The following is a 27,819-nucleotide window of genomic DNA, read 5'->3' as shown; positions in this document are numbered from 1 at the left end:
ATGCTCCTAAATATTTCAGAAAGGAGCTCTAGTGACTTTCTCATACTTTTTGGTATACCCATGTTAAAAAGGAAAGCAGTTCTTGAGGTTAAAAGGAGAAATCCTTACAGAAACCAGAGAAGAAGAAAGGAGGCAGAGCTGAGTCACCTCGTCTTAGGACCCTGAAGTCACCCTGTGATTTTCTGCAGAAAGAGGGCCAGCATCTGGCTCCTCCCTTAGCATCAGGGATCTGCAGGCAGAGCCAAGCACACGGAGACCCTCACCAGCTGGGAGCTGTTTTATGTTCCCTAGTATTCAGCAGGGAACGGTGATGTTAGAGTAACTGGCTTGTTCATTTTGAAGAGCTGTGCTTAAAGCTAGCACTTTCTCCTAGTATACTGAAGATTATCTGGAGATCACACTGCTTTATAAGTTGTAGATACAAGTATCTTTCACCAATACTCTATTTAGTTTCAAATTTTGAGTGCCTACTATATTCTAAGTGTTTTCTAAAATAAATATTGAGGGTTTAAGGATGATTAGACCCAGTTCTTTCCCTTAGCAGATTAGTATATTGGGGAATGGAAGCACACTTGGGTAGCTAACCGTCCTGTGGAACTCCACCAGATTCTCATTTTCAAACTGCCGCTTTACAAAGGGACATGGGACCCACTGGAGATATTTAAGAAACAATCTTCCAATCTGTCTCTCTATTCATCATACTAGTTTTCCACCCAGAGTACCCTTTCAGCATAGACTCAGCTTCATTCATGTGCTCTATATGCCTCTTCTTAAAAAGTCCTGTAAATTAGAACTCAATTTCCCTCTGAAAAATGGAATTTTATTTATATGTTATTTTACATATTCTTCTATATTCACTATACTTTTACACCTAGTACAATTTATATAAATAAAAATTGTATATATAAAATTTATAAAATTATATATATATATATATATATATATATATATATATATAAAATCAGAAAAACACATTTCAGACCTGTGGTTTATATGTTGCCTGAAATTAGTTCTCTATTCCAACTGTTTGCTTCTTTTATTAACTCCCTTTCATTAAGCAGCTAAGAATAACTGACTAGAGAGGAAATACTGTAGTCAGAAGCTCAGCTATTTCTCAAGTACTCACTAGGAATAAAATTAATACTAAGTAATAAAACTTCTCTTTACTTATTTGCCACATTACCTTATTCATTCCCCCCTCCCTCCCTCTTTCCACTAATATGCCACTCACCTTGCAAGGAAGCAGCCAGTTTTCGCTGTAAATAGCACAGTACAGAAACACGGGGAGTGGAGATCAGAATCAAGTGCCTGGCAAGCTAGCCACTAAATCAGATGCCATCTATTTAACTCTAATTTATCTTCAGGATATGGTAAGAATTAAAGGATATAGGTACCCTGTTTCTCTGTTTGGGAGGGCCCAAACAGATCTTCAGAGAGGCGAAGGGGCTTATCAATTACAGATGCAAGTGATGGAACCTTCCTTGCAACCTAAGACTGGACTTTAAAGCTCATGCTCTGTCCTCTGTTCCATAGGCTAGAGGGACTAAAGAATGGCCTGTAATTACAATTGTGTTATTATATGCTTTATAGTTAGACTTTGAGAGAATATGGTACATTACATAGAATGGGTTCACGTTTCAGATGATCTTTTGCTGTCTTCCTGAAACCTCACATTAAAAGCAGCTTGTCAGTTTCTGTTAAGGAAAGGGTGCCAAATAGAAGCGACAGAGATTAGTGATGAAAAGCATGGTCTCCTCTGAAAGGGGCTGGAGTCCAGGCTCTGCCTCTTCCTACCTGTGTGACCTTGGAGAAGCGACTTAGTCTTTGTCTCCGGGGTTCTCCTCTAGAAAATGGAGATGATGAGCCCTCCACGAATTGTTGTGAAGGTTCAGGGAGAGTATATGTAAGATGCTTGTAACAGGTTCTAGCACATGCAAGGTGTTGTTATTGTTTTATATTATTATTATTTATTATTATTCGAACAGATTCAACAAATCATTTGCAGTTACCAGACCAGTACCTGAATCAGATAAACCAGAAAGGTCAGTATTCATGGCAGGATGGTAATAGGCAGGAATAATTTGAGTATTCCTCTACCTTACACTGAGAATACAAAATGCTCTGGCTTTGTTTCAAATTTATAAAGGTAGCTCCTATTAGTAGGAGGCATCCAAAGTGCCTTCTCCAATGCAGACTAGTAAACCTCCCTTGGTATAAAAGGTCTACTAAGAAATTTATGGAATAGGTTAGGAGGAGAAAAGCAGAAATTGAACGAGTATAGAAAAAAATGGGAAAATAAATTAGAAATAATAGGAAGAGGAAAAAATGGCCAGATGTCGACTCCTATGCTACTGCTACTCTCATTGATCCTAGTTAGGTAGCAATATTTTCCCAGTACTGTGAGAAATGGGTCAAGTTCAGTTTGTATTCATCCTGAAAGGGTTTCTATGCCCCAGTCACAATGCAGAGTGCTTCATCAATTCCACCCCAGGGTAGGATGACAGTGTTTCTGACAAACACTAATGATTATGCCGTGTGGAACAGAAATTTGATCGCAATCACCTGGTTTCATCTTGTGGTTTTTCCCTAGATCCCAGATTTTGTTATAGAAATAGAGACTGTGCTGAGAAGGAAAAGCTTTGTGCTCTCTGCGATGGAAAGGAAACACCGCACACATCACCACCCTGAACACTAAAATGCTAGATACAGTGAGAGCACACCAGCCCTGAAATATGCTATTTTCCTTATTTATCATCTCAGCTTCTCAACGTATCTGAAAACTATGCCACAGCAACACATTACAAGTGAAGGAGTAGCTAGGAATTTGAGATTAATAGATGGCATGTCTATAAGATCGAAAACAACAAAAAATACATGCCCATCATATAAGATACACAAAATAAAATCCATAGCACAATTATTTCAGAATATTTCCAAGTATAATGTCTTATTCTGAAGGTTTCTTTTGTGTTCAGAATCTTTTTTGTGGAAAAAAACACACAACACTACATTTAGATGATCTTGGTGCTAACTGGCTATTTAGACTATGACTATGGACAAACTCTTACTCAAAAAGCTTCAGACTCCAAAAACTAACACCATCGGCTTCAGAAATGTTTGTAAAAACCTCCACAACTTTGTAGCTACTGATTTAAGAAATGGTTTATGCAGTGGTCCTCAAACTGACCTCCAGACCATTCCAGACCTTCCATGACATGGACCTAAGCAGGTCTGCTTCGCTTTATCTATTGAGCAAGGGGAGAAAGGGCACTTTAAGACGTCCTGGAAGAAGAGATCAGACCCACAGAAACCTCTGCTTTGGAACGGTTGTTAAGGCGCATAAGCATGGTTCTCACAGTGCCAATTTGTTTCCAAGAGTAATGTGGACCCTAAAGATCGGGGATCAGTTCATTTGTTTAAATCGCTCTATTGCCCTGGCCAGCTTTGCTGAGTGCTTAGAGTGTCAGCCCTCGGGCTGAAGGGTCCCGGCTTTGATTCCAGCCAAGGGCATGTGCTTCGGTTGCAGGTTTGATCCCCAGCCCCAACTGATGTGTCTCTCTCACATCATATTTCTCTCTCTCTCCCTGTCTCTCTCCTTCCCCCTCTCTGAAAAGCAAGGGAAAAAATATCCTTGGGTGAGGATTATAAATAAATAAATAAATAAAAATAAATAAATAAATAAATAAATAAATAAATAAATAAATAAATAAATAAATAAATATAAATAAATAAAACTATCTACAGTGGGAATAATTAAAAAAACAAAAGGAGCAACAAAGACATGATTAAAAGCTTCAGTCTCAATATATTAGGATCTGGAGCCCTGGAAAACTTCCCCAAAAAGTTATTGAAGTAACTTTCCAAAAGAGTAAAATTGAGAGTTTTTTTCTGCTGCTTAACAGAATAGACAATATTTATATAAATTCATCTTCCTTTTACTGTATTTTAGAATTACATTATTTTTCCAATACATAAATGCAGTTGCCACCTACACAAGATTATTATAATCTATCCCAGGTAATTACTGCTGAGATCAGCAATTTAATGCCCTTTGTTTGCCAAATTTTTGTTTTCCCAAGAACCAATCCCACTCTATAAAGATGTGTTTCCAGGATACATATAATTACGCTGGGCATAACATCTGTTGCTCTGCATGTTCAGAGCCTTACCAAACCAAAGAAAGAACACGCTTTTACCTTGACTTTAGGGAGAACTGCTAGAGTATTAAAAGCTTAAATACTCAGAAGATTTTTTCAAGCAATACTCATCAAAAGTTAAAGTTAATTCTCATATAAATACAGGGTGGGCAAAAGTAAGTTTACAGTTGTGAGTACATGAAACAGAGTTTATTCTTGTATTATTAATTATATTATTTTTCACACAAACTATAAACCTACTTTTGCCTACCCCTGTATTTCTACATTGAATTAACACATTTCAGTCCTTACTTGTATAAATTTTAACTTATTATATCAGTTTTCAATATCATTACTTTATAATCCTGAGAATTATCCTACTATGATTTCAAAGAGGAATCTTAGTGAATTTTCTATTTCTTTCAGAAGAAGACCCTGTAACCAAAAAAAAAAAAAGAAAAAGAAAAGGAAAAAAAAAGAAACCCATAGTCAAGGAGAGTATTTCCTACAGGTGACCTCTTTTCTGTATTTCACCTTTCATAGCACAGCGGTTTTATATAACAGACAGGACAGTGTTGAACTTTTAAATGTAGGTCGGTATTTTGATTGCACTGTAAAAGTGAATTGTTCAGATTTGAAAAAAGCAGAGCAATATTGACCCAAACACTCCTCTGCATGACCTGTTAAGGTTGCCCCAACAATCTGATAGTCCTTAGAACATCCCAATGTGGGCGAGATAATTATTTATTGGCAAGATATACCAGGAATATGTGAAGATAGGGAACACTGACTTCAGTACCAAAACCTGAAATAAGCCCTTAATACCTGGGAGAGGTCATCAGACATGGTCATCTCTTACCAAACATTAGTAATCACAGACCAAAAACAAAACTGAAGTTATGAGTCCATCATGCTCTCAGAATACTTTAGAAGGACAGCTAGCTCAGAACAGCGTTACTGATAATCAAGCTTATCTCACTGTATTTCAGAACTGCTATTGCTGCTATTACATAACCAAAAGATTGTTGTTTGGGTTGCATTTAAACTGATTAATCTCTGTGGACTTATGTAATCTAGAGTTGAGGAAACCTACTTAAAATGTAAAAAAATAAAATAAAATAACCCATCTCCCCAAACAATTTTAATTAGCTTACTTGACTCTCTTAACAATTCTTATTTCTGAGTGTGATATATAATTTAAAAGTAAGTAACCATCCAGGGGTAGGCAGAAGTAGGTTTACAGTTGTTCATATGGGAAAATATATAAGAATTAACAATAATATAAGAATTAATAATAATACAAGAATTAACTCTGTGTTCCCCGTACTCACTGCTGTAAACCTACTTTTGCCTACCCCTGTATATTAACCATTACATTAAAAAATCAAAAAGAAGCAAACAAAAAACCTCACCTCACTGTTAATAGAAATTTGGGACAGAGAGTACAAAACCTTCTTTCGGGCTTGGAAAAGACTTAGCCAAAGGAGTACTATAGTAAATTTACCTGTTACGGACTGAATTGTGTCTCCCCCAAATTCATATGTTGAATTGTGACTATATTTGGAGATAGGACTTTTAAATTATAATTTAGGTTAAATTAGGTTATAAGGGTGGTGCCCTTATCTGATAGGACTGGTGTCCTTATAATCAAAGGAAGAAACACCCGAGATCTCTCTCTTCCTTGGGGTGTGCACAGAGGAAAAGCTGTGTGAGGACGCATGGAGAAGCTGGCCACCTGCAAGCTAAGGAAGAGTGACCTCACCAGAAACCAACTGGCAGCTCCTTGATCTTGGGCTCCCAGCCTGCAGAACTGTGAGGAAACAAGTAAATTACTGTTGCTTAAGCCACCCCGTCTGTGGTATTTGTTACGGCAGCCCTAGCAGACTAATGCACCATCCTTCCTTATGTTTTATTTCTTTAGAATCTCTGAATTTTCTGTATTGCATGACCTTTTGTCTTATCACCATCCCAAGCAAAATATGGCAAACAAAGAAAACTATCATTACCCCCTTTTCCCTTCTACGTTCAAGTATTCAACTGTGCCTCCCTAACCTTGCAAACCTGGGAAGACCCAGCACAGCTACTCCTGGGAAGTTCAGGGAGAAGACTGACCCAGGATTAAGTGGAGAGATGGGTCAGTTTGAAAGTCCCAGAAGTGACCAACTAGAAAAACGGCCCTTCATCTACCTCCACACCTCACTCCCCTGCCTGCTGCTCATGCTGCTGGCTGGAAGCTCAAGTTCTGATTTAAGGGGCTGAGGGAGCGTTTTAAAAAGGTCCCATATGGAGAAAAACTTTGCCCCAAGCAAAACATTCCTGTTCTTACACTCACCCTAAATGCTGTCTTCTCCGGAGCTCACACATTGATTTAGGAGTCTCAGAAAGGGCTGGGAGCATAGGGACAAAAAGGAAAAGAGAAAGAAAGGAGAGCACAGCTTATTCTGGGAATTTTTCCTAAAAGTACCGAGAGTGCTAGACATTTACATTTGCTTTTCCCCTATATCATTTTAACCCTAACCATTTTTAAGCTAAATTATCTTCAGACATTAAGATATCATTTCAGGAGAGCATTTATCTGAAATTTAAAAAAATATCTAGTACTAAATTTAGTATTTGAGGGCAGGGTTAAATAAAATTATGTAAATAATCAATTTATATTTTTGAATAATTTATTGCAATTATTCATCATCATCAAAAAAGAATGTTTCCACAGCTTCTGTTGTTCTTAACGTATATCTGTATTTTTGCCTTTCCCACATCTAAAATAAGATCTCGACTTTACATTATTTTCTATGTGATAATCAAAAAACTTTGAGAGGAGTTATTAAAATTCAGTGGTTAAGGGAACTATTTAATCTGGAAATACGTGTTATCCTCAAACACCATTAGATTTATTCTCATATACAGGGACCAGGGAAACAAAGGAAAGAAATCCAATTATTTAAAACAGTAATCCCTTAACACTGGGATTTTGTTTTAATTATAAAGAGTGTGTCTTATTAAAAACAAGACAAAGCCTTGTCCTTTAAGGGAGAAACCCCATGCTTTTCTAGTGAACATGCAGGCAAGATTTCCTAAAGAATGTTTCAACAAATTAACTTTGTTATTCTTCATGATATAATTGACTTCTTAAAAAGAGCATCCAGTAAACAATTATGGGCCCACCGGCTCATGATATCATACTATGCACCACACAAAGTTAATGGAAATATATTTCATTCTGTTCACTACCTCCCCCTGCCACGATAATACAGACAAAATTCCCTGTATTAAAAACTAATAACAGAAAGTACAGGAAGTAATAAGTATTAAAATGAAAATGGCTCAATAGTTGATACTTCAAGCCTGGCCGGGAATGGCTCAGCAGTTGAGCGTCGACCTGGGATCCAGGTGATCTGGGTTTGATTCCCGGTCAGGGCACATGCCCGGGTTGTGGGCTCGATCAATGACTCTCTCATCATTAGTGTTTCTATCTCTCTCTCTCCTTCTCCTTTCCTCTCTCTGAAATCAATAAAGATATATTTAAAAAAAAAAAAAATTATTAAAAAAAAAAAAAAAAAAAATAGTTGATGCTTCAAATGTGACTCCAGATATACCCAGTACCTGAAAACCTTTTTTAGGAACATCCTCCCATCCCTATGGTTTCTCCAGTGCCATGGACAGATAGGGAAGGGGAGCAGAGGGCGGGAAGCTATGGCTGAAAGTAAATGGCCTGCTCGAGACGCAAGGAAAGTCACTGGGGACTTCCCTTAGCTGGTCCTACCCGTCATCACACACAGAGGGAGAAACTAAAGCACAACTGGGGGGAAATTACATCCCCCTTTGGGTCTGGCAACTAGCCCACTTAGATGCTTGAATGTTGAGCCCAGAAGGCTGAGGGAAATCCCTCTTTCTCAAGGGACATTGAGGCGCCTAGCTCTCCTCTTTCAGGCCTAAAAGAAAGCTACTTAGACACTCAGCACCGCCTTGCTTGGGTTTTAGCACTGAAAACAACGCTTTCAGTAACCCTGGCACCCCTCACAGAGTTGAGTGTTGGCAGGGAAGGCACACAGACCTCACTGCGGCCAAAGCTGGGCCACAGCAGCTCCAGCACCCTAGGGTAACTGGCAGGGGCCTCGGCTCAGTTGCAGCCAGCTCATGACAAGTGGGAGACAGAAGGTTGTCCTAATGACATAAGTCACCCAAGGGACCGAGGGAGACTGAGAGCAGTAAGGGCAACTGAACGAGCACAGAGAAGTAAATGATGACACACCTAGAGTCTGAAGGAGCCCAACAGCTGATGCAGGGAAAGCAGATGAGTAGAGCATGGAAGCAAAACGTTCGAGTTATCTTAACAACACAGGTATACGCTGTGATTAAGGACTATAGCGCTTACGTGTATTTACTTTATTGGGTTCAGATTTGGTATCCTGTGTAGGTAAGAAAATGTTTAGGATAACATCCTCTAGTAAAATAAAGGGAATTGGAAACAATCTATTTATACATTTTCCACTGGAAAACATGAGCAAGTATTGCTACCCAAAGAAAGTTTTGTTTGTTTTTCATTTTGTCGATGTTTTGGGTTTAAGTACCATAAATACATGGTCATATTGCTTCCTTTGAATAAATAGCTATGTCTTTAAAAATAATTAGAAGAAAGCCGAAAAGAAAATGCCAGACAATGGAAATCTGTGATCACTGCTTCTTAGGCAATGTCACACCAAAGCATGTAAAAGCGATTTCCACAATCAAGGGCTTACGTTCTCTAGAAGTTTTCCATTCTCCTCGAGCAAAGATTTCACAACTTTATAGACACTTCACTTCCTTTCCTTTGTCACCCTTTACACATCCATCAAAGATACTAAGAAGGACTAGCAATTAGCACAGGTTATGAACTGACCAAAAATACACCACAATTACTACACATTTTCATAAAATTTGAAGAGTAAACTCAAAGCCGTTAGAAAGCAACTTTGGACTCAACATTTTGGATCCTAAAGGACCCATGAAAAGGGCACTTTTCTATTTTAAAGTATCAATGACTAAAAAAATAAAGTCACGATCCTGAAAAGATATTTTTAAAATAATGTGCACAGGCAGCTTCAATTTCTGAATTATGCCATTAGGCTGACTCAAATTGTTAATTAATATCAATAGCATGAAAACCAGAAAGTGAGCCTACTCTACAGAAATACTGTATATTCACATTAAAAAGTGACTGGCAGGTCAAATTCTAAAAAAGAAACAGTAGATACCACCACAAAACTGGCAGATGTTTCTTCAGGTCATTTGTACAAAAACATAAGCATATGTTAAAGAAATCTGACACTATCATGGAATCAGTTGGTGCCTAAAATAATAGCAGCTCCTTATGGCAATAAGGTAATATCCGTATCAAATGTACAACACATTATGTTGCAACAGTGTGTGCAGACAAAAGAGCATCAGTGGCAGCAATAATGACCAGCGCTGTTATTAAGGTGAAAAAATAAAATTAGAAGATTATATACAGGGCATAATATTGTTTAACAGTAAACTGAACATGATAATATGTTGAATTTTCAGGGTTTATGTTTAACTGATTTTATTCAGACTCTTATAAAGGCAGAATATTAACCAATAAGAACACTAAAGTATTTATAGAGGCCTTCAAGATGGGTTTTCTGATTTCGTTAGTTTACCCAAGAATGATGGTGAAGATAGTTATTTTCAAAGCTAATGATAATACTTGGTGAGCTTAGTATATGATTAGGAATTCTTGACTTCAAAATCAGCAGCTTCAGCTGGGTTTCCTATATCAATAGTTAAGCAGTAGGTAACTATTGAATAGTCATTTTAATGTAAAGCAGCGCATAGTTTAGTGAGTGTATTATCAGCTTCAACCACAAAAGTCTGAGATCTTCTAGAATATTTATTTGGAACTAGTCACATCGTCCCAAAATATACAATGTACACAAAGGATGCTAAGTAAATGTTATTGACTGAGTGTCTTTGAAAAGTCAAAGCCAAAAGGCATTCCACAGCTTTCCAAACTAATTGTTGGGACTTACCTTATCCTCTAGGAAAGTTAAATTTGAAAGACCCCTTAGAAGTTCAAGGCCCATATTTTCCATGCAGAAATATATGTTTCCCATAAAATGTTTCCATAGCATAAAGCCCAATAACAGAGTAGGTTTGGTCCCAGCGTGAAAACATTAAAATACAACACAATTTCTAGAGAAAAATTTATTTCTACTTTTAAAATAAGAGATTATTATAAATCAAATTATATGACAAAAAATGTCACCCAAAACCTTTAGTTTACTCTAAGTATTTAAATGAAATATTTTCTAAAATAAGTGGGCTATGAATGGGACTTTAAAAATGCATTTTAGTCGCCAAGATTTTCACTGTAACTCCTCATCTGTATGACAAAAACCACAACAAAACATATACTATCTTCCCTTTATACTTTCAATACATGAAAACACACCTAAAATATAAGAAAACTAATACATCCTAACAGCTGCTCAATTTTATTGATCTTTTCCTTTCTTCACAGATGGACACTAGAAAGCACTTTGAATTATGTGTTTGTAACCTTTACTAAACTTAAAATTTTGACTTGGAAAACATTATTTGTATTAAAAAAAAAAAAAAGAAGAAGAACCAGCATAGAGATTTTATACAATAAATGACTTTTTTAAGTTTAAAATAATATGTAAACAGTTTTTTTTCTACATATAAAAATTGGCATACTTTAAGTTATTTCACTGACTTTTTATATTGCAACAATACCTAAAAATTATGGCTGTACAAAGATAAATTTATTTACCAATACCTATTTAAAATTTTTTAAGTGGCCTCAACCTAATAAGAAACAAGACAGAAGGACAGAGTCTGAGGCTCACAGAACACACAGATCTTAAGCTTGATAGGGTTCCATTTACAATCCTTCAGGAGAGATTTCTCCAGCTTATATTATTTTTCAAGCTGTCTATTTCCCTCCTGTTTGGACATTCTGCTAGTCACTGGCATATTTAATGCTTTGTAGAATCCACTCCAAATAAAATGCTCTCATTTTGCAGATCTGAGAATTAATTTTAGCAGATCTATCCATTTCATTGTCCAAGCTAAAAACCTCAGCATTGCCATTGTTTCTTCCCTTTCCCTCAAGCCCTCACCCTCCAAGTTCTTTGACAATATTCCATCATTTAGACACACTATTCTCCCTGCTACATACACATTGCTTCCTGATCTTCTGATATACAGGTCACTGAAAGGGGCTACTCAATGTGGAGCCCATTTATAATCCATCCTGTCCCCATGGTTGCCTTTCTAAAACCCAAACTCACTCACACTTTAAAAAACAAAATCTTGATTTATTCTGACACTTGGCCTTTGCCACACCTTACTCAACACTCAGGTTAAGACACCAAGTTCCCAGTATGATATTCAAAGCCTTATACAAACTATTAACTTATCACAAAGCACTGTCCTCTCCCCCCATTAATGTACACCCTCCCCACAGACTACAGTCTTATTTCCCAAAGAGGTCAAAGCATTCTCTCCTGAGATTTTTCTAAAATACTATTTTCTAGATTAATTTCCTTACTCCTTTGTGTTGCCAACTCCAATCATTCTTCAAGACCCACATACATTTAAGGAAGTGGGTAGAGGTAGGGTAAAGACAAGAATATATGTACATATTTGCTTATATTTAAAAAATAAAAGAATCAACCAAAAATTTGAAGAACAAGCTTACCTATAATAGGAAGAAAAAAATGGTAGAAGGGACACAGATAAAAGTTATACTTCTCAGAATATAGCTTCTTTAGAAGATTTGACTTTAGAACCATATAAACATTTTACATAATTACAGAACAAAATTGGATTTTTAAAAAGCCATGCCCAAAAATAAAAACCAAAATGAAATGAATAATTCTACACAGAATGATCTTAAATAGCTTTCAGTAATTATATTGTCGATGTAGCACTGGTATTGTTATTCTGGGATGTACCACGTATTGCAGGATAGAGTAAGAGAGTAATGATACGTTGCAGTCAGGGATTTTTAAGGTTAGGAGAAAAGAGACAAAGTCAAAAACCTTTTAGTCTTGAACCTGAAATGGGAGTTTCAGCATAATTCCATCATACATTTTCTGTTAAGAAAAAAACAGAAATAGGACCATATAAAGGAAGCATTAGCAATGAGCACAGCTGGTGCTCCAATTGTGGTCTCTAAACACCAGTATCCAAGATGATCGTGGAGTATCTTCCCATTTTAGAAAGCAAGAAAGCTATCAGAGATGGCTGAGGGAATGTCAAAAGGACGCAGAAGTCAACATGAAGAGGTTCCCATTGGTCCAAAAATCTAGAATCGGGACAGTTTGAGCATTCCATAGCCCATGACTGAACACTGCTGAGATCTGGCCATTTCTGCCCAAGGCAAGGCTTTTAAGGGGCAGTCTTTTCTCTCAAGCTCTCGGCATAAATAAGCAAAGACTTATCAGACATAAATCATTGGCTGAGGCTCTCCCTGCCCCTGCCTGCTTCATCCCCCTTTAAGGGTGTCAGATTGTCATCACAGACTGAAAGTTATCCCTCGGAATCTGCTTCCTCCCCTTTTTATCTGTCACAGACAGTTGCCCCCATATTTCTATGGGAAGCTATAAACCAGACAACTCAGTTTGTTCAAAAAATAAATTGCGAGGGAAACAGAAAAAAGAGGGAGAAGAATCTGTGGATCAGAAAACATAAAAGACAAAGCAACCAACTGCAATATGGAACTTATTTCAATGTTGATTTATATTTTAAAAAGAAAGAAAAATGAAAATAATCAGAGAAATATGAACACTGGATATTTAAGAATATAGACGATTATTTTAAATTGGAATATTTGGGGAGGGGGTTGGGGGACTGGGTGAAGGAGGTGAAGGGATTAAGTATAAATTGGCAGTTACAAAATAGTCAGGAGGGTGTCAAGTACAGCATAAGGAATAATCAATAATAATGAGATAACTATGTATAGTGACAGGTGGGTACTGGAAATATCAGGGGAACACTTTGTAAAGTATATGAATGTCTAACCACTATGCTGTACACCTGAAGCCAATACAAAATAATATTAAAAGTAAACTGTAACTGAAAAATAAAAATGCAAAAAAAAATTGAAATAGTGGTATTGTGATTATATTGTATATTATATGTTTAAAAATTCTTACCTCCTAGAGATACATGCTGAGATGTTTATAGATGCAATTATATGATGTCTAAGAATTCCTTCAAACTATTCCAGAGAAAGAAGGGAACTGAGTAGGGCATAGATGAAACAAGACACCTTGAAAACTATTTAAACTCAATAATGTGTTACCTAGAGCCTCACCCTCATTGGGTTGAACATGGGGGCTTACTATGTTATTCTTTCTACATTTGGGTGTGTTTGACATTTTCCCACAATAAATATTGGGTTTAAAAAAACTTTAAAAACTCTCATTTCTCTGTCTCATTTTGGTCATTTATTCATAAATTAAAGATGCCGAGAGAAATGGCATATGCTTTCTATGGTGGAACTGTCTTAAAAGTCTGAAAGAAGTCAGATGATACTATTGTATTAAAGGGTTTCTGTTTTGTTTTTAATTTTGATTTGGACCATGATGCTACACTATCACTAACTCAGACCTTCAGACAGACTCCTGGAGGCATTCGGGGGTATTCTTTCTTGCCTGACTGAGGAAGCAGCATAACCTAATGGGTACAGTGTGGCTCTGGGGTCAGTCTGCTTGGCTTTGACTCCCAGCAACTCCATTATCAGCATGACCTTGGGCAAGTTATTTAATATCTCTGGGCCCTGGGGATAAAAATTCTATCTAGACTATACAGTCTTATTGGGAAGATTAAACAAGATAAGATACTTAGCACAGGACCTGGCAGAGTAAACATCAATAAATGTTCATTATTTTCAGTCAAACACTGGACACTGTTGGGTAGCAGCCGTGGTAGTTTCCAGAACACTGTTTCTGATGAAAATCTTGGAATGTACATAGGAATTCCCTGATGCCAGCTGGTACATAATTTTAGGCTTATCTTTAGGCTTACCATAAGTCCACAGCACTATGCCAATTCTTTTTTTTTCGTATGCATACTTGCCTACCTTCTTGCCTGCCTGCCTCCCTGCCTTTGCATTCAGTCATCTATTCACTAAGTAGAAGTTAGTGTGAGATTTAATTTCCTTCAAACTCCATTTCCCTCCCTCCTTTCCCTTTTACCTCCCTTCATGCACTGATTTTAGAAAATACAAAAGAATATAAAGAGCCATGGCTACTAAGAGTTCCTTCCCTTTGCTCACACCACAGACACACACACGCACTCCTCGCTAGCTCAGCATATACTACCCCATCACTGACACGCTGCTTCTAAAACTTGGGCAGGAATACAGCCACGCGGAAGAGAGAGAGGCCCATGTTGAGGACTTTGATGATGTTTGTAGATTTGTCAATATTTGAAAGTCATCTAATAACCTGGTCAAGTAATAGGCTAGTCTGGATAAGCAATGAGGTTCAGAATGAGTATTCTAGTACTGAGATCACAATGAATTATATCTACTACATCCCTGGCCCTTTAAACAAGAATGGTCCACTTTCCCAAACTGCAGAGGGCACAAAAATGTGCAGTCCGGCAAGAGCATCCCATCTGGCTATGCACCCATGCTATCTGGTGATTCCTGTATCTACTGCTCTAGCTCTTTTAATTCTTTAGCTTCATTATGTTTAGACTTCTGCAGTATACCTCAGGTCCTCCTGCTTTGGACCATCCCAACTGGACCAACTTTTCTAATTTATTGACCTTGACCCAGCCCATCTGACTCTCAGTTTGTACATCCTATAGCCTTTGGCTTCAATGCAAGTACTGTGCCCTAATCCAAGGAGGATATTTCTGTGCCAGTTCCAGCCCCAAAAGATACCCATGTAGGGGAGGGGGGAGATAAAGAGGAAAACAAAAGTAGATCAGTTTTTAAAAGTACATGCCTTCAGATGGTGCCCTGTGGTTGTGGCATGTTTAAGAGCAACATTAGTATGCAGACTTCTATGAGGTCAGGGTCCATAGGCTAGGACAGTTATCATTTTGAATATACTAATCCTATAGTAAGAAATACTAAGTTTGCCAAATTTCAGTTTAAATGATAAATCACAATGACCATGGAGAATAATATGATGACTTTTAACAACTTTGCTATCAGCCAATTAATTCACAATAACAAATAAAAGCATTTTTTGTACTCACAAAATATGTTTAAGGGCTTTGCCACTTTGGGCATCTCTGGACTCAGCTTTCTTACCTTTCAATCAGCAGCTCAGATTGTATGAGCAGATCAGTTCTACGCTGAGATTAATTATCTGAAAACTGTACCTTTCCATAGAAATAGGAATTTAAGTTTTTAAATTATCTTTTAAAATAAAGATTGAATTCCCTGGAAATAAAGGAAATAAACATTTTCAGCTCTCCATGCATTAAAGCTGTAGTCACCACTAGCTTCATGTGGCTACTGAATTTAAATTTAAATTAAATTTTAGTGCCTTGGTGACACTAGCCACATTTCAGGTGCTCAACAGCCACATGTGGCTGGTGGCGACAGTGTCGAACATTCAGACAGGGAGCATTCCATCGTCGCAGAAAGTTTAACTGAACAGCCGTGCTATAGAGATTCACTCCACATTTGTTTTTCTGCATTTACCAACTTACTTTAATAAAAAGCTGATATTTATACAAGATGAGCTATACACAATATACAATAGGCTAACAGACCTGCCAAAGCATTGAAAAACTTCATAAGCAGAACATGCAGTTACTTGGTAAGTTTGATTCTTTCACAACCATCTTTTTCAAACTCCTTCAAATTTGACAGCTTAGAAACATACTACCAAGTTTTAAAAGTATTTTCTTCTTAACATGTAGAACGATGAACCAAAGCATCATGCTTTACTGAGTAATTAGTCCTTCAATAATTCACGTGAGTAATAGGTCATTTTGGGGTTTAACCCCTGCTTCCATTATTTCTGACCACACGGTCGGCCGACAGATGTCTCACTTTGGATGGACACAACAGACGACTGGATCTGTTTCAAGTACATCTGTTCCCCAGCAGCTTAGGCAGATTAATGCTTAGAGTGCACCCAGCTCTGCTAAGTCCCACATAATCACTAACTCTTGTTGTTTTAAAATTGATTGTTTTTTTTTCTCATTTTCACATTTTTCCACATTGCCTTTCACATTGCTAAGTTTCCAGCGAATAAATGTTTACATAAAATTAAAGCACAAGAAAATCATTTTAACTCACTTCCAAGACCTTATTTTGCAACCCAGCTTCCTCAGATTTTCTAGTTACTGCTCTAATTCAGCTGAGCTCAGAGCTGTGGTAAGAATAACCCTTTGAAAAGACAACGTGGAAGTGTGTAACCTGAGGTAGTAAATCTATGGAAAAGAGAGACTTATAAGCCATGATTAAGATTTGAAACGCTCATTTTATTTTAAAAATATTTAAAATGTCATATTCTAATGCTAAGCAAACATATTATAAAATCCTTACTCTGAAATTTGATCAGAGGGTACAGGAAATAAAATAGCAGGAAGAAAGGATATCCTAGTCCTTTTGTCCATTTTGAAAAATCTGCTTATGTCTAGCCTTCCTCAACAATTTTCTATAGATAATGGTTTCTTCTTTCCAAAGACGACCTGTGCTGAGGCAATGGCTCACCTCTCACCATTGTGCCCCGAAGCTCAGGAAGGGGAGCAAGGGGCCTGGCTCATATTTCTCATGTGGTTCTTCTAATTAGAAATTCATTAGGGCTAAGAAGCTCCTGCTGTAAAATGCAACACTCCTCCACACTCACCAGAGGGTAGACCTCGCTGATCATTCAAACCCTACTCAGACTTACTTAATGTATTGAGATAGCCTAACACTTGAAGTCTATAAAAACAGGCGTTTTCTTTAAAGTGCAGTTTCACTGAGTTGATGCTTCTTAAGAGACCACATAATATAAATGCCTTGTTTTGTAGGTGAAGAAACTGTAACCCAGAGGGGTTAAATGACTTGCCCAAAGTCAGTCACACCCTTGTGGTTGCAGAGACAAGACCTCGGGTCCTTTGGTGCCCACTCCTGAAACCCTGAAACTGTTCCTACACCACAGATGGGAGCACATTAGAGATAACTGGAGTAGGAGCCTAAAACGACCCTATAATGTTTTTCATACTTCAAGGTGCTTTATTTTTAGTAAATGACAAAGTTCCCAGTGTGAGATAGCGGGGGGGGGAGGGAGGGAGGGAGGATGTTTACTACTTATATATGCAACCCTATGTCCATCCAACATAAACTTCGAGGAGTCCCACTCGCTGCACCATAGCTTACACACACCTAAAAGCAAAGTTAAATATTCTGATGACAGACTAATTAGTGAGTTCCAAAACTATGTTAGGGAACACAAGACCAGGTGTTATTTTTGAGGATCACGAATAGTTGCTTTTCTTGTAGACCTATTAAATCTGTGGGACTCCCAAGTTGATCTATACAGGAAGTATTGGAAGTCAGGACTACAGACAGAGAATGAATGTTTGGCCTGAGGGTAGATGAGAACAGTGGACGGTATCACCCAGAGAACATGATGAGTGACAACAGTCAGCGAGACCAGACTCCTTGGGAACCAAAATCAGACAGGCAAACAGAAAGAAGCCCCCAAGGAAGACTGATAAACTAAGTTCTGGTGGTGTCACGGAAACCAAGGCAGCAAAGTCAAAGTCAAATGAAGGAGAAATCCAAAAAGGTACAGGCTGAAATTGGTCCATTTGATTGGACAATTAGAAGGTGACTGCTAACCTTTGCCCAAGCAGTTTTAGCAGAGAGAACAAAGCCAGGTCTCAGATGGCAGAGGGGTAATTAAGAAGAGCACTAATGGAGGCAGTGACAGTAAACTAATTTTGCCAGGAGCCTATCCAAGAAAGTGGGAAAAGAGGCAGAGTAGCAGCTAGAGAGAGAAGGTTCCAGGGTCAAGGCAGGGGTGGTTAGGATGGGACAGTCCTGAGCACATCACTGGGCTTAAGTGAAAGCGAGGGGACCCGGGGCTAAAAGCCTAAGAAAGGGGCTATAACAGATGACACAAATTTTTACATGAGGCTGAAGAAATGGGATGGATTGGTTATGAAGAGAGGTGACAAATGCCTATGGTGTGGCCATGGGTGGAGGCAAATGACATGGAATGAAGATGAAAGTCACTGAAGTAGAAGTGGCCTAGGAAGTCTGAAGCTTCAACAGTGATTGAGATGTGACCATCACCAATGGCAGGACTTGGGATAAAGAGAGATGTTGTGAGTAAGATAACACAGCTTTAAATAAATATAAGAGCCCAGCTGGGCCTGGTTCAGCGGTTAAGCGTGGACTTAGGATCCAGGTGATCAGGGTTCGAATTCCTGTCAGGGCACATGCCCGGATTGCGGGCTCGATCCCCAGTCGGGGGTGTACAGGAGGCGGCCGATCAATGACTCTCTCATCATTGATGTTTCTGTCTTTCTCTCTCTCTCTCTTCCTCTCTCTGAAATCAATAAAGATATATTTAAAAAATAATAATAAAAATAAAATAAATAAATAAAAGAAAAAAGCTGGGGGGGAATATCTTCATACTTTCTATTAAATAAAACCTGAATTCTTTACCTTTTGTCTTCAGGCCTCTCCCCATTCTCGCCTCTGCTTTCCTGTTAAATATTCTCCTCCTGCTATACTTTCACATATCACCAGTCACTATTCCCAGAAAATCTTCCATTTTCTGCCTTCATTTAATTCCCTCAACCTAGAATTTTTCTCCCAGTCTCCACACACCTGGTTGAATAGTGCCCCCCCACACACACACACGCTCCCCAAATTTCAGGTCCACCTGAAACTCAGAATGGGACCTTATTTGTAAATAGGATACTACAGGATGTATTTAAGGATCTCAAGATGTGGTCATCTTGGATGTAGGGTGGGTCCTGACTTTGTCCTTTTATAAAGAGGACACACAGAAAGGAGAGCAGGCCATGTGACGGCCAAAGCAGAGACTGGAGATTTGCTACCGCAAGTCCAGGAATGCCAGGAGCCACCAGGAGCCGAAAGGGGCAAGGAAGGATGCTCTCCCAGAGCCTTCAGGAGCATGGCCTGCCTGGCACCTTGATTTCTGAATTCTGGCCTCCAAAACCATGACAGAATAAATTTCTGTTGTTTTAAGCTGACAAGTTTGCAGTGATTTGTTAGCACAGCCCTAGGCAACTAACATACCACCTTAACCCTTCGTGAAATACTCTTTACTGTTCAACTCGAAGTCTTCTTTTTGGAAGTGAAGACTTAAATAAATAAGAAGACTGATCCTCCATGAAGAAACTCCTATCAAGAATATATGTCTCCTTCCTCTGAACACACAGAAATCCTTAAAGAGCTCACATCTAACTGATCTCTACATCGTTGCACAAAGCACATACAGGTGCTTAATGTTTGGTGGATGACTTTATTTGGTGACATAGAGTCTTACATTATGGCTTACAGTCATGTCTTTCCAAAAAGGTAAAATCTCCTTGAAGGCAAAGACCAGGTCATCATTTTGCATTTGTTTAGCATCTAGCAAAGTGTTCTGCCACTAAGTTAGCACCAAAATATTTAAGTTAAATTGTTAATGGAATTAACTGCTCATCGTGATTGACTAGTTCTACTATACTAAACTGAGGGCATTTCTCCCATTAAAATGCTTCCCATTTTGACTTAGAGGCTGTCCTCACTTCTACAGGGATGGGTAACACAACCATTATTCCAAGTCACCCCTGAACCCAGTAACTATGGTCAAGTTCATTTTCCCTGCCAACAAGACCATCAAGTGGTCACTATTTTGGCAGTGATGGCTCTCATAATACACATTAATATCTTTGTGCATTATTCAAGATGGAATATTAGGGAAAGACCACACAGCATTTTATTTCATTAGTGAAAACAATTAAGGCTGGGAGAAAATATTTGCAAAAAAAAAAAAAATGCATCTAGATTTTTATCCAAAATATACCAAAAACCCTTAAAACTCTGCAATAAGAAAACAATCTGATCAAAAAAGGACCAACGATCTTAACAGACACCTCACCTCACAAAGAAGATATGGAGAGGGCAAATAAGCTTATGAAAAGATGCTCCACAGCATATGTCCTCAGAGGAATGCAAATTAAAATGAGATACCACTACACGCCTACTAAAATGGCCAAAATCCAGATGCTGATGACACCAAATGCTGGCAAGGATGTGGAACAACTCATTCATTGCTGGTGGGAATGCAGAATGGTATGGCCACTTTGGAAGTTAGCTTAGCCATTTTTTTGCAAAACTAAACATACTTTTACCATACGATCTATCAATCACACTCCCAGGTATTTATTTGAAGTAGCTGAAAACTTACACTCACTCAAAAATCTGCACATGGATGGTTACAGAAGCTTTAATCATAATTGCCAAAAGTTAAAAACAAACAAGATGTCCTTCAGCAGGTGAATGGGTCAGTAAACTGTGGGCCATCTAGACAGGAGAATATTATTCAGCACTAAAAAGACATGAGCTCTCAAAGCCATGGAAAGACACATACTACTGAGTAAAACAAGCTAATGTGAAAAGGCGGCATCCTGTGTGATTCCAACTATATGCCATTCTAGAAAGGGCAAAACTAGAGGCAGTAAAAAAGGGCAGGGGTTGCCAGGGGTTGCAGAGGGAGGAATGAGCAGGCAAAGCACAGATTTTTAATAGCAATGAAGCTACTCTGATACTGTAACAGTGGATACATGTTGTGAAGGTTAATTTTATGTGACAACTTGACTGGACTAAGCGATGCCAGGATCACTGGTAAAACGTTATTTCTGGGTGTGTTAGTATTTGACCCAGAAGCCTGAGTAAAGATGTGCCCTCACCAATGTTGGCAAAATCATTCCATCTGTTGAGGGCTAAATAGTATAAAAAGGGCAAATTCTTTTTTTTTAAATATCTTTATTGATTTCAGAGAGAGAAAGGGAGAGGGAGAGAGAGAGAGAAACATCAATGATGGGAGAGTCATTGATCTGCTGCAGCCCGCAACCCGGGCATGTGCCCTGACCGGGAATCGAACCCTGATCGCCTGGACCCTAGGTCAACGCTCAACTGCTGAGCCACACCCGGCTGGGCATAAAAAGGGCAAATTCTTGCTCTCCTTTTGAGCTGGGATATCCACCTTCTCATGCCCTAAAACATCAGAGCTCCTGGTTTTTAAGATGAGACTTATTTTAGTGCCTCCCACCCCCCTTTCTCAGGCCTTCAGCCTCAGTGTGGAAGTTACTCTATCGGCTACCCTGGCTTTCAGGCCTTCAAGACAGTCTGAATGATACCACCAGCTTTCCTGGCTCTCCAGCTTGCAAATGGCAACAGTGGCATATCTCAGTCTTCATAATCCCATAATGTATCTCCTTGAGTCTCTCTATCCATCACTCTATCTGCTCTTTTTCTCTGGAGAACTCTAATATGCGTCATTATAAATTTGCCAAAACCCACAGAATATACACCACCAAGAGTGAACTCCAGTGTCTATGAACTCTGGGTGATAGTGGTGTGTCAGTGTACATTCATCAACTGTAACAAATACACTGCTCTGGTGGGAAATGTTGAGAACAGGGGAGGGTGTGCATGTCTGGGGACAGGGGTATATGATACATCTCTGTAACGTTGCCCAACCTAGAACTGCTCTAAAAATAAAGTCTATTTAAAAAAAAAAATACTAAGGCATTATGAGGTTTAAAAACTCAGGTTTTGAGTGATCTCAAAAACATCTCATATGTGTGACTTAATGCCCAGTGACCCCCACCCTCACCCTTTTCTGGAACAGCCAGTCACTGGCCAGCTTGCAATGGACATGGTGACCCCCACTTCATCCGCCCACACCACGCCTTCCCAAGTACAGTAACCTTGAGGTAGTTTCCTCCATTTTCTGGACCAATGTCACTTGTCCTTTACTGCTCACATGTAAACTAATTCCACACCAGTCCCTATGTCACATTTAAACATCTCAGCTCTTAATACCTGCTTTTTTCCCCCCACTCTTATGCTACTAAGTAAAGCATCTCTTGGTTTCTTCTTCGAACAGAAATACTTATTAAGGTGCTAGTCTTCTGTACCTTTAAATGTAGAGGCCTAATGTGTTCTGCATACTAGGTGTTAGTTACAAAGAAAAGGTGGTGCATCTTCTAAAAGATGGAGGAATCGATAACCAAAGGGTTTTAGGGCCAAATTAAACAAAGAGGGTCAACATTTGCAACCTTTAGAGTTATAACTATCAAGATGTCTTTTTTTATTATTATTTACTAGGCCAGTTAATTTATTTTTTATTTTTTTATTTTTGTTTAAAATATTATAGATGTCCCTTTTTAAATGCTACCAACAGTAATGCTAATTAAGCCTACCTTTCCTCAATCACCACTCAATATAAAACAGCACTTAGTTTTCACATTATGTCCTTTTGTTTACCAGCATTGCAATGTTAATTTGTATGACCTCTCATTGTATGATGTTTCATTTTAATTCTATCAGATTTCAGCTTCACTGTAGGTTAAATGGTCTCTTGTAGACTAACCTAAACTCTAATTGTAAACTTTTATGTCCCCCAAATTCAAAATGACTTACAAACTAAATGGAATAATTCTGTCCATACTAGATTTTAACTAAAAGTGAAAGAAAATATTCCACCTTGGTTTTCAAAACACTTAAAAACCTGTAAATTAAAGTCAAAAGTGGTTTTAGTGAAGTGAGTGAGCATGAGTTATATACAGAAGCTGAATTCACACTCGTGACCAGGGCTTAGGTCCCTAGCTCATCAGCTGCATTTTGTTAGACTTCTGTCCAAGAAACCTTACAATGGTGTTTTTCTATTCTGTAATATAAATAGTACACTGAATCTTGTTTTCCAACGGGGGAGGCTATTTTTTAAACTTCTTAAGTTTGTATTTAACTAGAAGAGACTGTACCACATCCCAAGGTACTTCTCTGTGTCATCTCTAATTGAAATGTTTCTGTTATAAAACACAGCATTATAACACCTTCTAAATGACTAAAGTTTCGAGTCAATAAAAGTCAAATGCAAGTAAACACCATTGATTGGAATCATGATGATTCTAAAGTGAACGTTAAAAATCACAAGCTTCCAGACTCAGCCTGAAGAAGGCTTGATTCTAGGCAATGGCAGGGGTGGGGGTGGGGGCATGGGGGGTGGGGTGGGGGTGAGGGGTGGGGGGGCTTGGGTGGGGGGCAGGGTGAAGGATGGAAAAGTCCAGACACTCCAAGGCTCCGAAGCTGAACTCCAGGAGTCCGCACAGCGAGCTCAGTTCCGACCCGCGTGGGGGCTGCGTCAGAGGCTCGCACCGCGGAGCAGGCTCAGAAACGGGCAGAGGAAAACTTCGCCAGCCTCGAGCGGGAGGAGTAGGTGACCTTCCCGCGCTTAGGGACCCCGCGCGCTCCGGGACCAGTTCTCCCCGCTCGGCGCGGGGCGGGCGCTGAGTGCGACGCGGGCGCCGGGAGCGCCGCGGGAGGCGGGGGCAGCGGGGACCGGGGATCGGCCCCGCTTCTCCCGGGCCCGGACCCGCACGCCCCGGCCCGCCCGGGAAGGCGGAGCTTAGCGGAGCAGGGGGAGGGAGAGGCCGCGCGGGGCGGGGCCGAGGCTGGAAGCGGTGGGCTGAAGGCTCGGGACCCGCGCACTCACCCGCGGGGCGCTCGGGCCGGATGGGCCGCCACCTCAGGGCCCGCTCGCTCAGCACCATGTCGCAGCTGCTCCTCCCGATCTCGAAGATGCCCCGGAGCAGAACCTGCTCCGCCGCCGCCTCGGGCTGCTGCGGGGACGCCCACCGCACCGAGGGCGCTGCGGCCTCCGCCGGGGGCGCCCCTTCCTCCGCGCCGCCCTCCAGGGCGCTCACGCGGCTGCCGCGCCTCCCCCGGGGCATGGCGGTCCCGCGGGCTGGGCGGGGTCCGGGGGTCGGGGAGGCGGGTGCCTGGAGCGGGGGGTGAAGCGGCGTCCGCGCCGCGAAGCCTCGAGCTGCGTCCGCGCTGCCATAGCAACCGCGCGGGGCTGGCGCCGGGAGGGAGGCGGGGCGCAGGCGGGGCCGCGGGGCGGGGAGTGCGGTGCTCCCTCCACTCGCGCCTGCCGTTCAGAGCAGTTCAGCGCGTTGCGCCCCCGCGGCTGAAAAGCCCGCGCTTCTCAAACCTGGGCGGGTTGACGCGCACGCTCGCCCCGGGCGCGCTGGTGAAATGCGGCTTCCGCCGGCAGCGGTCCGGGTGGAGGCCCGCGACGCCGTGTGTCCCGCGCTGCCCACACCCCCGGGCCGCGGGACGCTTTGGGGAGCGCGGAGCCCCCTCCGTTTCCCCACTTCCTCGGCGGCGCGCCCTCGGGCCGAGCAGGGGCGCCCGCACGACCCCGCCGGCACGCCCTCAGGAGCAGCTGCTGTCCGCAGCGGGTGTAGCGTGAGGACGGGCTGAATTCCCAAAGCCCCGCGAGGACGCCCCGGAGAAGGCCCTGGGCTGCACGGGCCGCTCGCCCCTCACGGCCTGGTATGCAAGGAAGGTGCCCGCGTGCCCAAGGCGCCCTGCCCCGGCCGGACCTGGCGCTCCCTGGAGAGGGATTGCTAGCAGCAGCACTTGCTCTCCTGAAGGCTACTGCGGTGACTTAGTGTCACCTGGGGATGGAGAGAGCCTGGGGGTTCACCCTTCGCTGCCTGGGGAGAGCTGAGATGCTTGACCTTGGCCGATTGTTAAAGCGCAGAGGTCTGGAGGCCAGCGGCTCTCAGCCGGGGCTGCACGTTACAGTTACCTGGGGAGGTTTTTAAAATCCAGGTGCCCAGGCTACACTCGAAGACAATTAAATTAGAATCTCTGGGGATGGGACCCAGAGTTCAGAACTTTTAAAAACTCCCCGAGTGGATCCCAGTGCCCAGCCAGGGCAGAGGAAATCTGTTCCGAGCCGTGTAATACTGGGGGAGCTGACACGGGTGGTAAGACAGGGACAGAAAAGTCAGTTCTGAACAAGAGCAGAGTGGGGAGTAAATCAGCAGGCGTTTTATAAGGGCAAAATAATTGTACTGTGAAAAAGTTAGGGGTCAGGGAGTTAAAGAGGAAATTAAATTAAAAGGGTTGTAAATCGAGTTCCAGCGTGCCGGTACCTAACCAACCACATCTTCATCTCTGGTCACACTGAAAAGTCAGACAGAGAGCTAATGGCAGCAGGAGTGTCTCAAGGTTCTCTACTCAAACTTGGACTTCAAAAAACCAGGGAGGGCGACTGTCAGCCTAGCCAAATCCCCTTCAGACATAAAACACTCGTGTGCTGGTTAAGCTGGGACTCTTACTGTGTAATGCTCTGAAAACAAGCACCCAAGCTTCCAGGCGAAGCTGGGAAGAGCCCCAGTTGGATCTGATTGCAGGGAGCTGTTTCTTGGAGCAGAAGTGCAGCTGCTGATAAACCCCCGCACAGGCTCCAGGTAGCTCAGCTCAGGAATCACTCGGGAAGGCTGGTGCCCTCTGCAGAATGAGTTGCAGTTCTGGACTCGGCATCTGTCTTCACAGCTGTCAGGCAATCAACACGCTCACTGACACTTAGAAGCTCACTGAGAGGCCTGGCAAATTGGCTCAGTGGCTACTTCCTAGGACCTTTGCAAGGGGCAAGTTGCCATTTTTTCAAAAATTCAGTCAGGCCAGAAGGTCAAAAACATTGGCTTTGCATTTCTTGAGGATAAAAGTAATGGCTCTGCTCCATTCTTTTTCTTTGATGAGCTGTCCTGTCCCAGGCTCTAAAGGTTGCAGCGCCCAAAGCTCTGTCCTTAGGATCCATCTACACAGGCATCAGTTCCATGGCTTTACTTACTAACCAGGGCTCCTCAAGTGATGTTGCCAGCCCCAAACACTCCCCTGAACATCAGACACTATATCCAACTGCCTCCCTGACATCTCCACTTGGCTACCCAATAACCATCTGAAATGTAAAGTATCTAAAACTAAACTCCTGATTTTCCATCTCACACCTACTTCTCCCAGAATGTTCCAAATCTCAACAAATAGTGTCATCAAAATCCTGACATCATCTTGGTCTCCTCTCTTTGTCTCATACCTCACATCCAATTCATTGACAAATCCTGTCCATTCTATCTGCAAAATAGACTCCTTTCAAGCCTGCTCTCACCTAGGTCTATGACCCTGCACCCTCACCTGAACAACTTCAATAGCCTCCCAGTCCATCTCTTTGCTTTCCCCTTCCCCTGCACTGCCTCCCCCAACCCAGAGTCTGTTTTCCAACTAGTAGTCACATTGTTCCTTTTTAAGGTAACAAGATCATATTACTCTAGGCTCACAACCTTCCTGTGACCTCTCATCACTCTTGGAATAAAATCAAAATGCTTAGCAAGGCTAAAAGGCCCTATGTAACCTGGCCCCTGGCTACCTCTCCAAGGTCCCCTTGCTCACTCACACAGCCTTCTTCCTGGGTTTCAAACACAATGAAACTAGTTCCTTTTCAGAACATTTGCCTTGCTGTTCCGTCTGGCTGGAATGCTTTTCCAGACGGCCAACCAGATGGCTTCCTCCTGCACTTCATTCACTTTTCTGCTTACAGTTTCCCTCCTCTAAGAGGCCATTGCTGAGAATTATCTATCATTCAACAGCCTAAAACCCTATATATTAGTTTCTTATTGCTACTATTACAAATTACACACAGTGACTTAAAGCAACACAATATATTCTCTTACACTCCTAGAGGTCAGCAGTCCAAACTCAGTTTCACTGGATTAAATCAAGGCTTCAACAGGCCTACGTTCGTTCCATTTGGAGGCTGTAGGGTAGAATTCACTTCCTTGGCTTTTCCAGCTTCTAGAGGTTGTCTGTATGTCTTGGCTCATGGCCCCCCTTTTTCCATCTTCAAAGCCAACAGCATAGCATCTTTTCTGTTTTCATTCTTTTCTCCCTCTTACAAGTACCCTTGTAATTAATTGGGCCTTTCTGGATAATCCTTAACTATGTCTGCAAATTCCCTTTTTTTATGTAAGATACATATTCATAGGTTCTGAGGATTAGGACATAGACATCTTCAAGCCACCATTAATCTCTCCACCATACCCTGATTTATTTTTCCTTACATGCCTTATTATTACCTCTTGTTATATATTTACTTGTTTATTGTCTAGGTTTCTCACTGAAGATCTTAATGCACTTAGTAATAGTGCTGGAATATAAGAAACAATCAATAAATGTGTTATTGTTACAATAAAGGATTCTTCATGGCAGAGAATTTATTTGTTCTACACTGAATCTCAGTATCTAGCACAGTACATAATACATAATAAATGCTTAATAAATATGTGAAAGAATGAATGAATTCCTTTAACATTTATCTGTAACAATGATGCCAAGACAGCCCAATAGTCATGCCCCCCACCAGTTCCTGAGGATCATTTGTCTTATAAGTCATATATATATATAACATATATAATACACTAGTGCATGAAAATTGCTCTCTGAAAATTTTCAGGGAGCTTCCTGAACATTGCTTTCCCTGTTTGGCTGACGCTTGGGTATTTGTTTTCAGAGCATTAAATATCTGTCCTTGCTTAAAAGTAACATAGTTTCTTTCTCTTTGGAAGACATTTGACTAGATCTAGAAGCACACTCTCTATCCCT

General features: G+C 40.8%; 1 protein-coding gene across 1 annotated transcript in view; it reads right to left on the bottom strand.

Moving 5' to 3' along the window:
* The window catches only part of CERKL (CERK like autophagy regulator), an 83,329-nt gene extending 59,228 nt beyond the window's left edge, over nt 1–24,101 (bottom strand). The window contains exon 1 of the mRNA XM_087819734.1: nt 23,864–24,101. Within this exon, the coding sequence (XP_087675860.1) occupies nt 23,864–24,101 (238 nt within the window). The remainder of the gene's footprint in view (nt 1–23,863) is intronic.
* Between the last annotated feature and the right edge of the window lie 3,718 nt (nt 24,102–27,819).

The sequence above is a fragment of the Miniopterus natalensis genome, chromosome 8 (genome assembly GCF_054644295.1).
Source record: "Miniopterus natalensis isolate mMinNat1 chromosome 8, mMinNat1.hap1, whole genome shotgun sequence".
Classification (NCBI taxonomy): domain Eukaryota; kingdom Metazoa; phylum Chordata; class Mammalia; order Chiroptera; family Miniopteridae; genus Miniopterus; species Miniopterus natalensis.
This window is presented reverse-complemented; position numbering and strand designations above follow the sequence as displayed.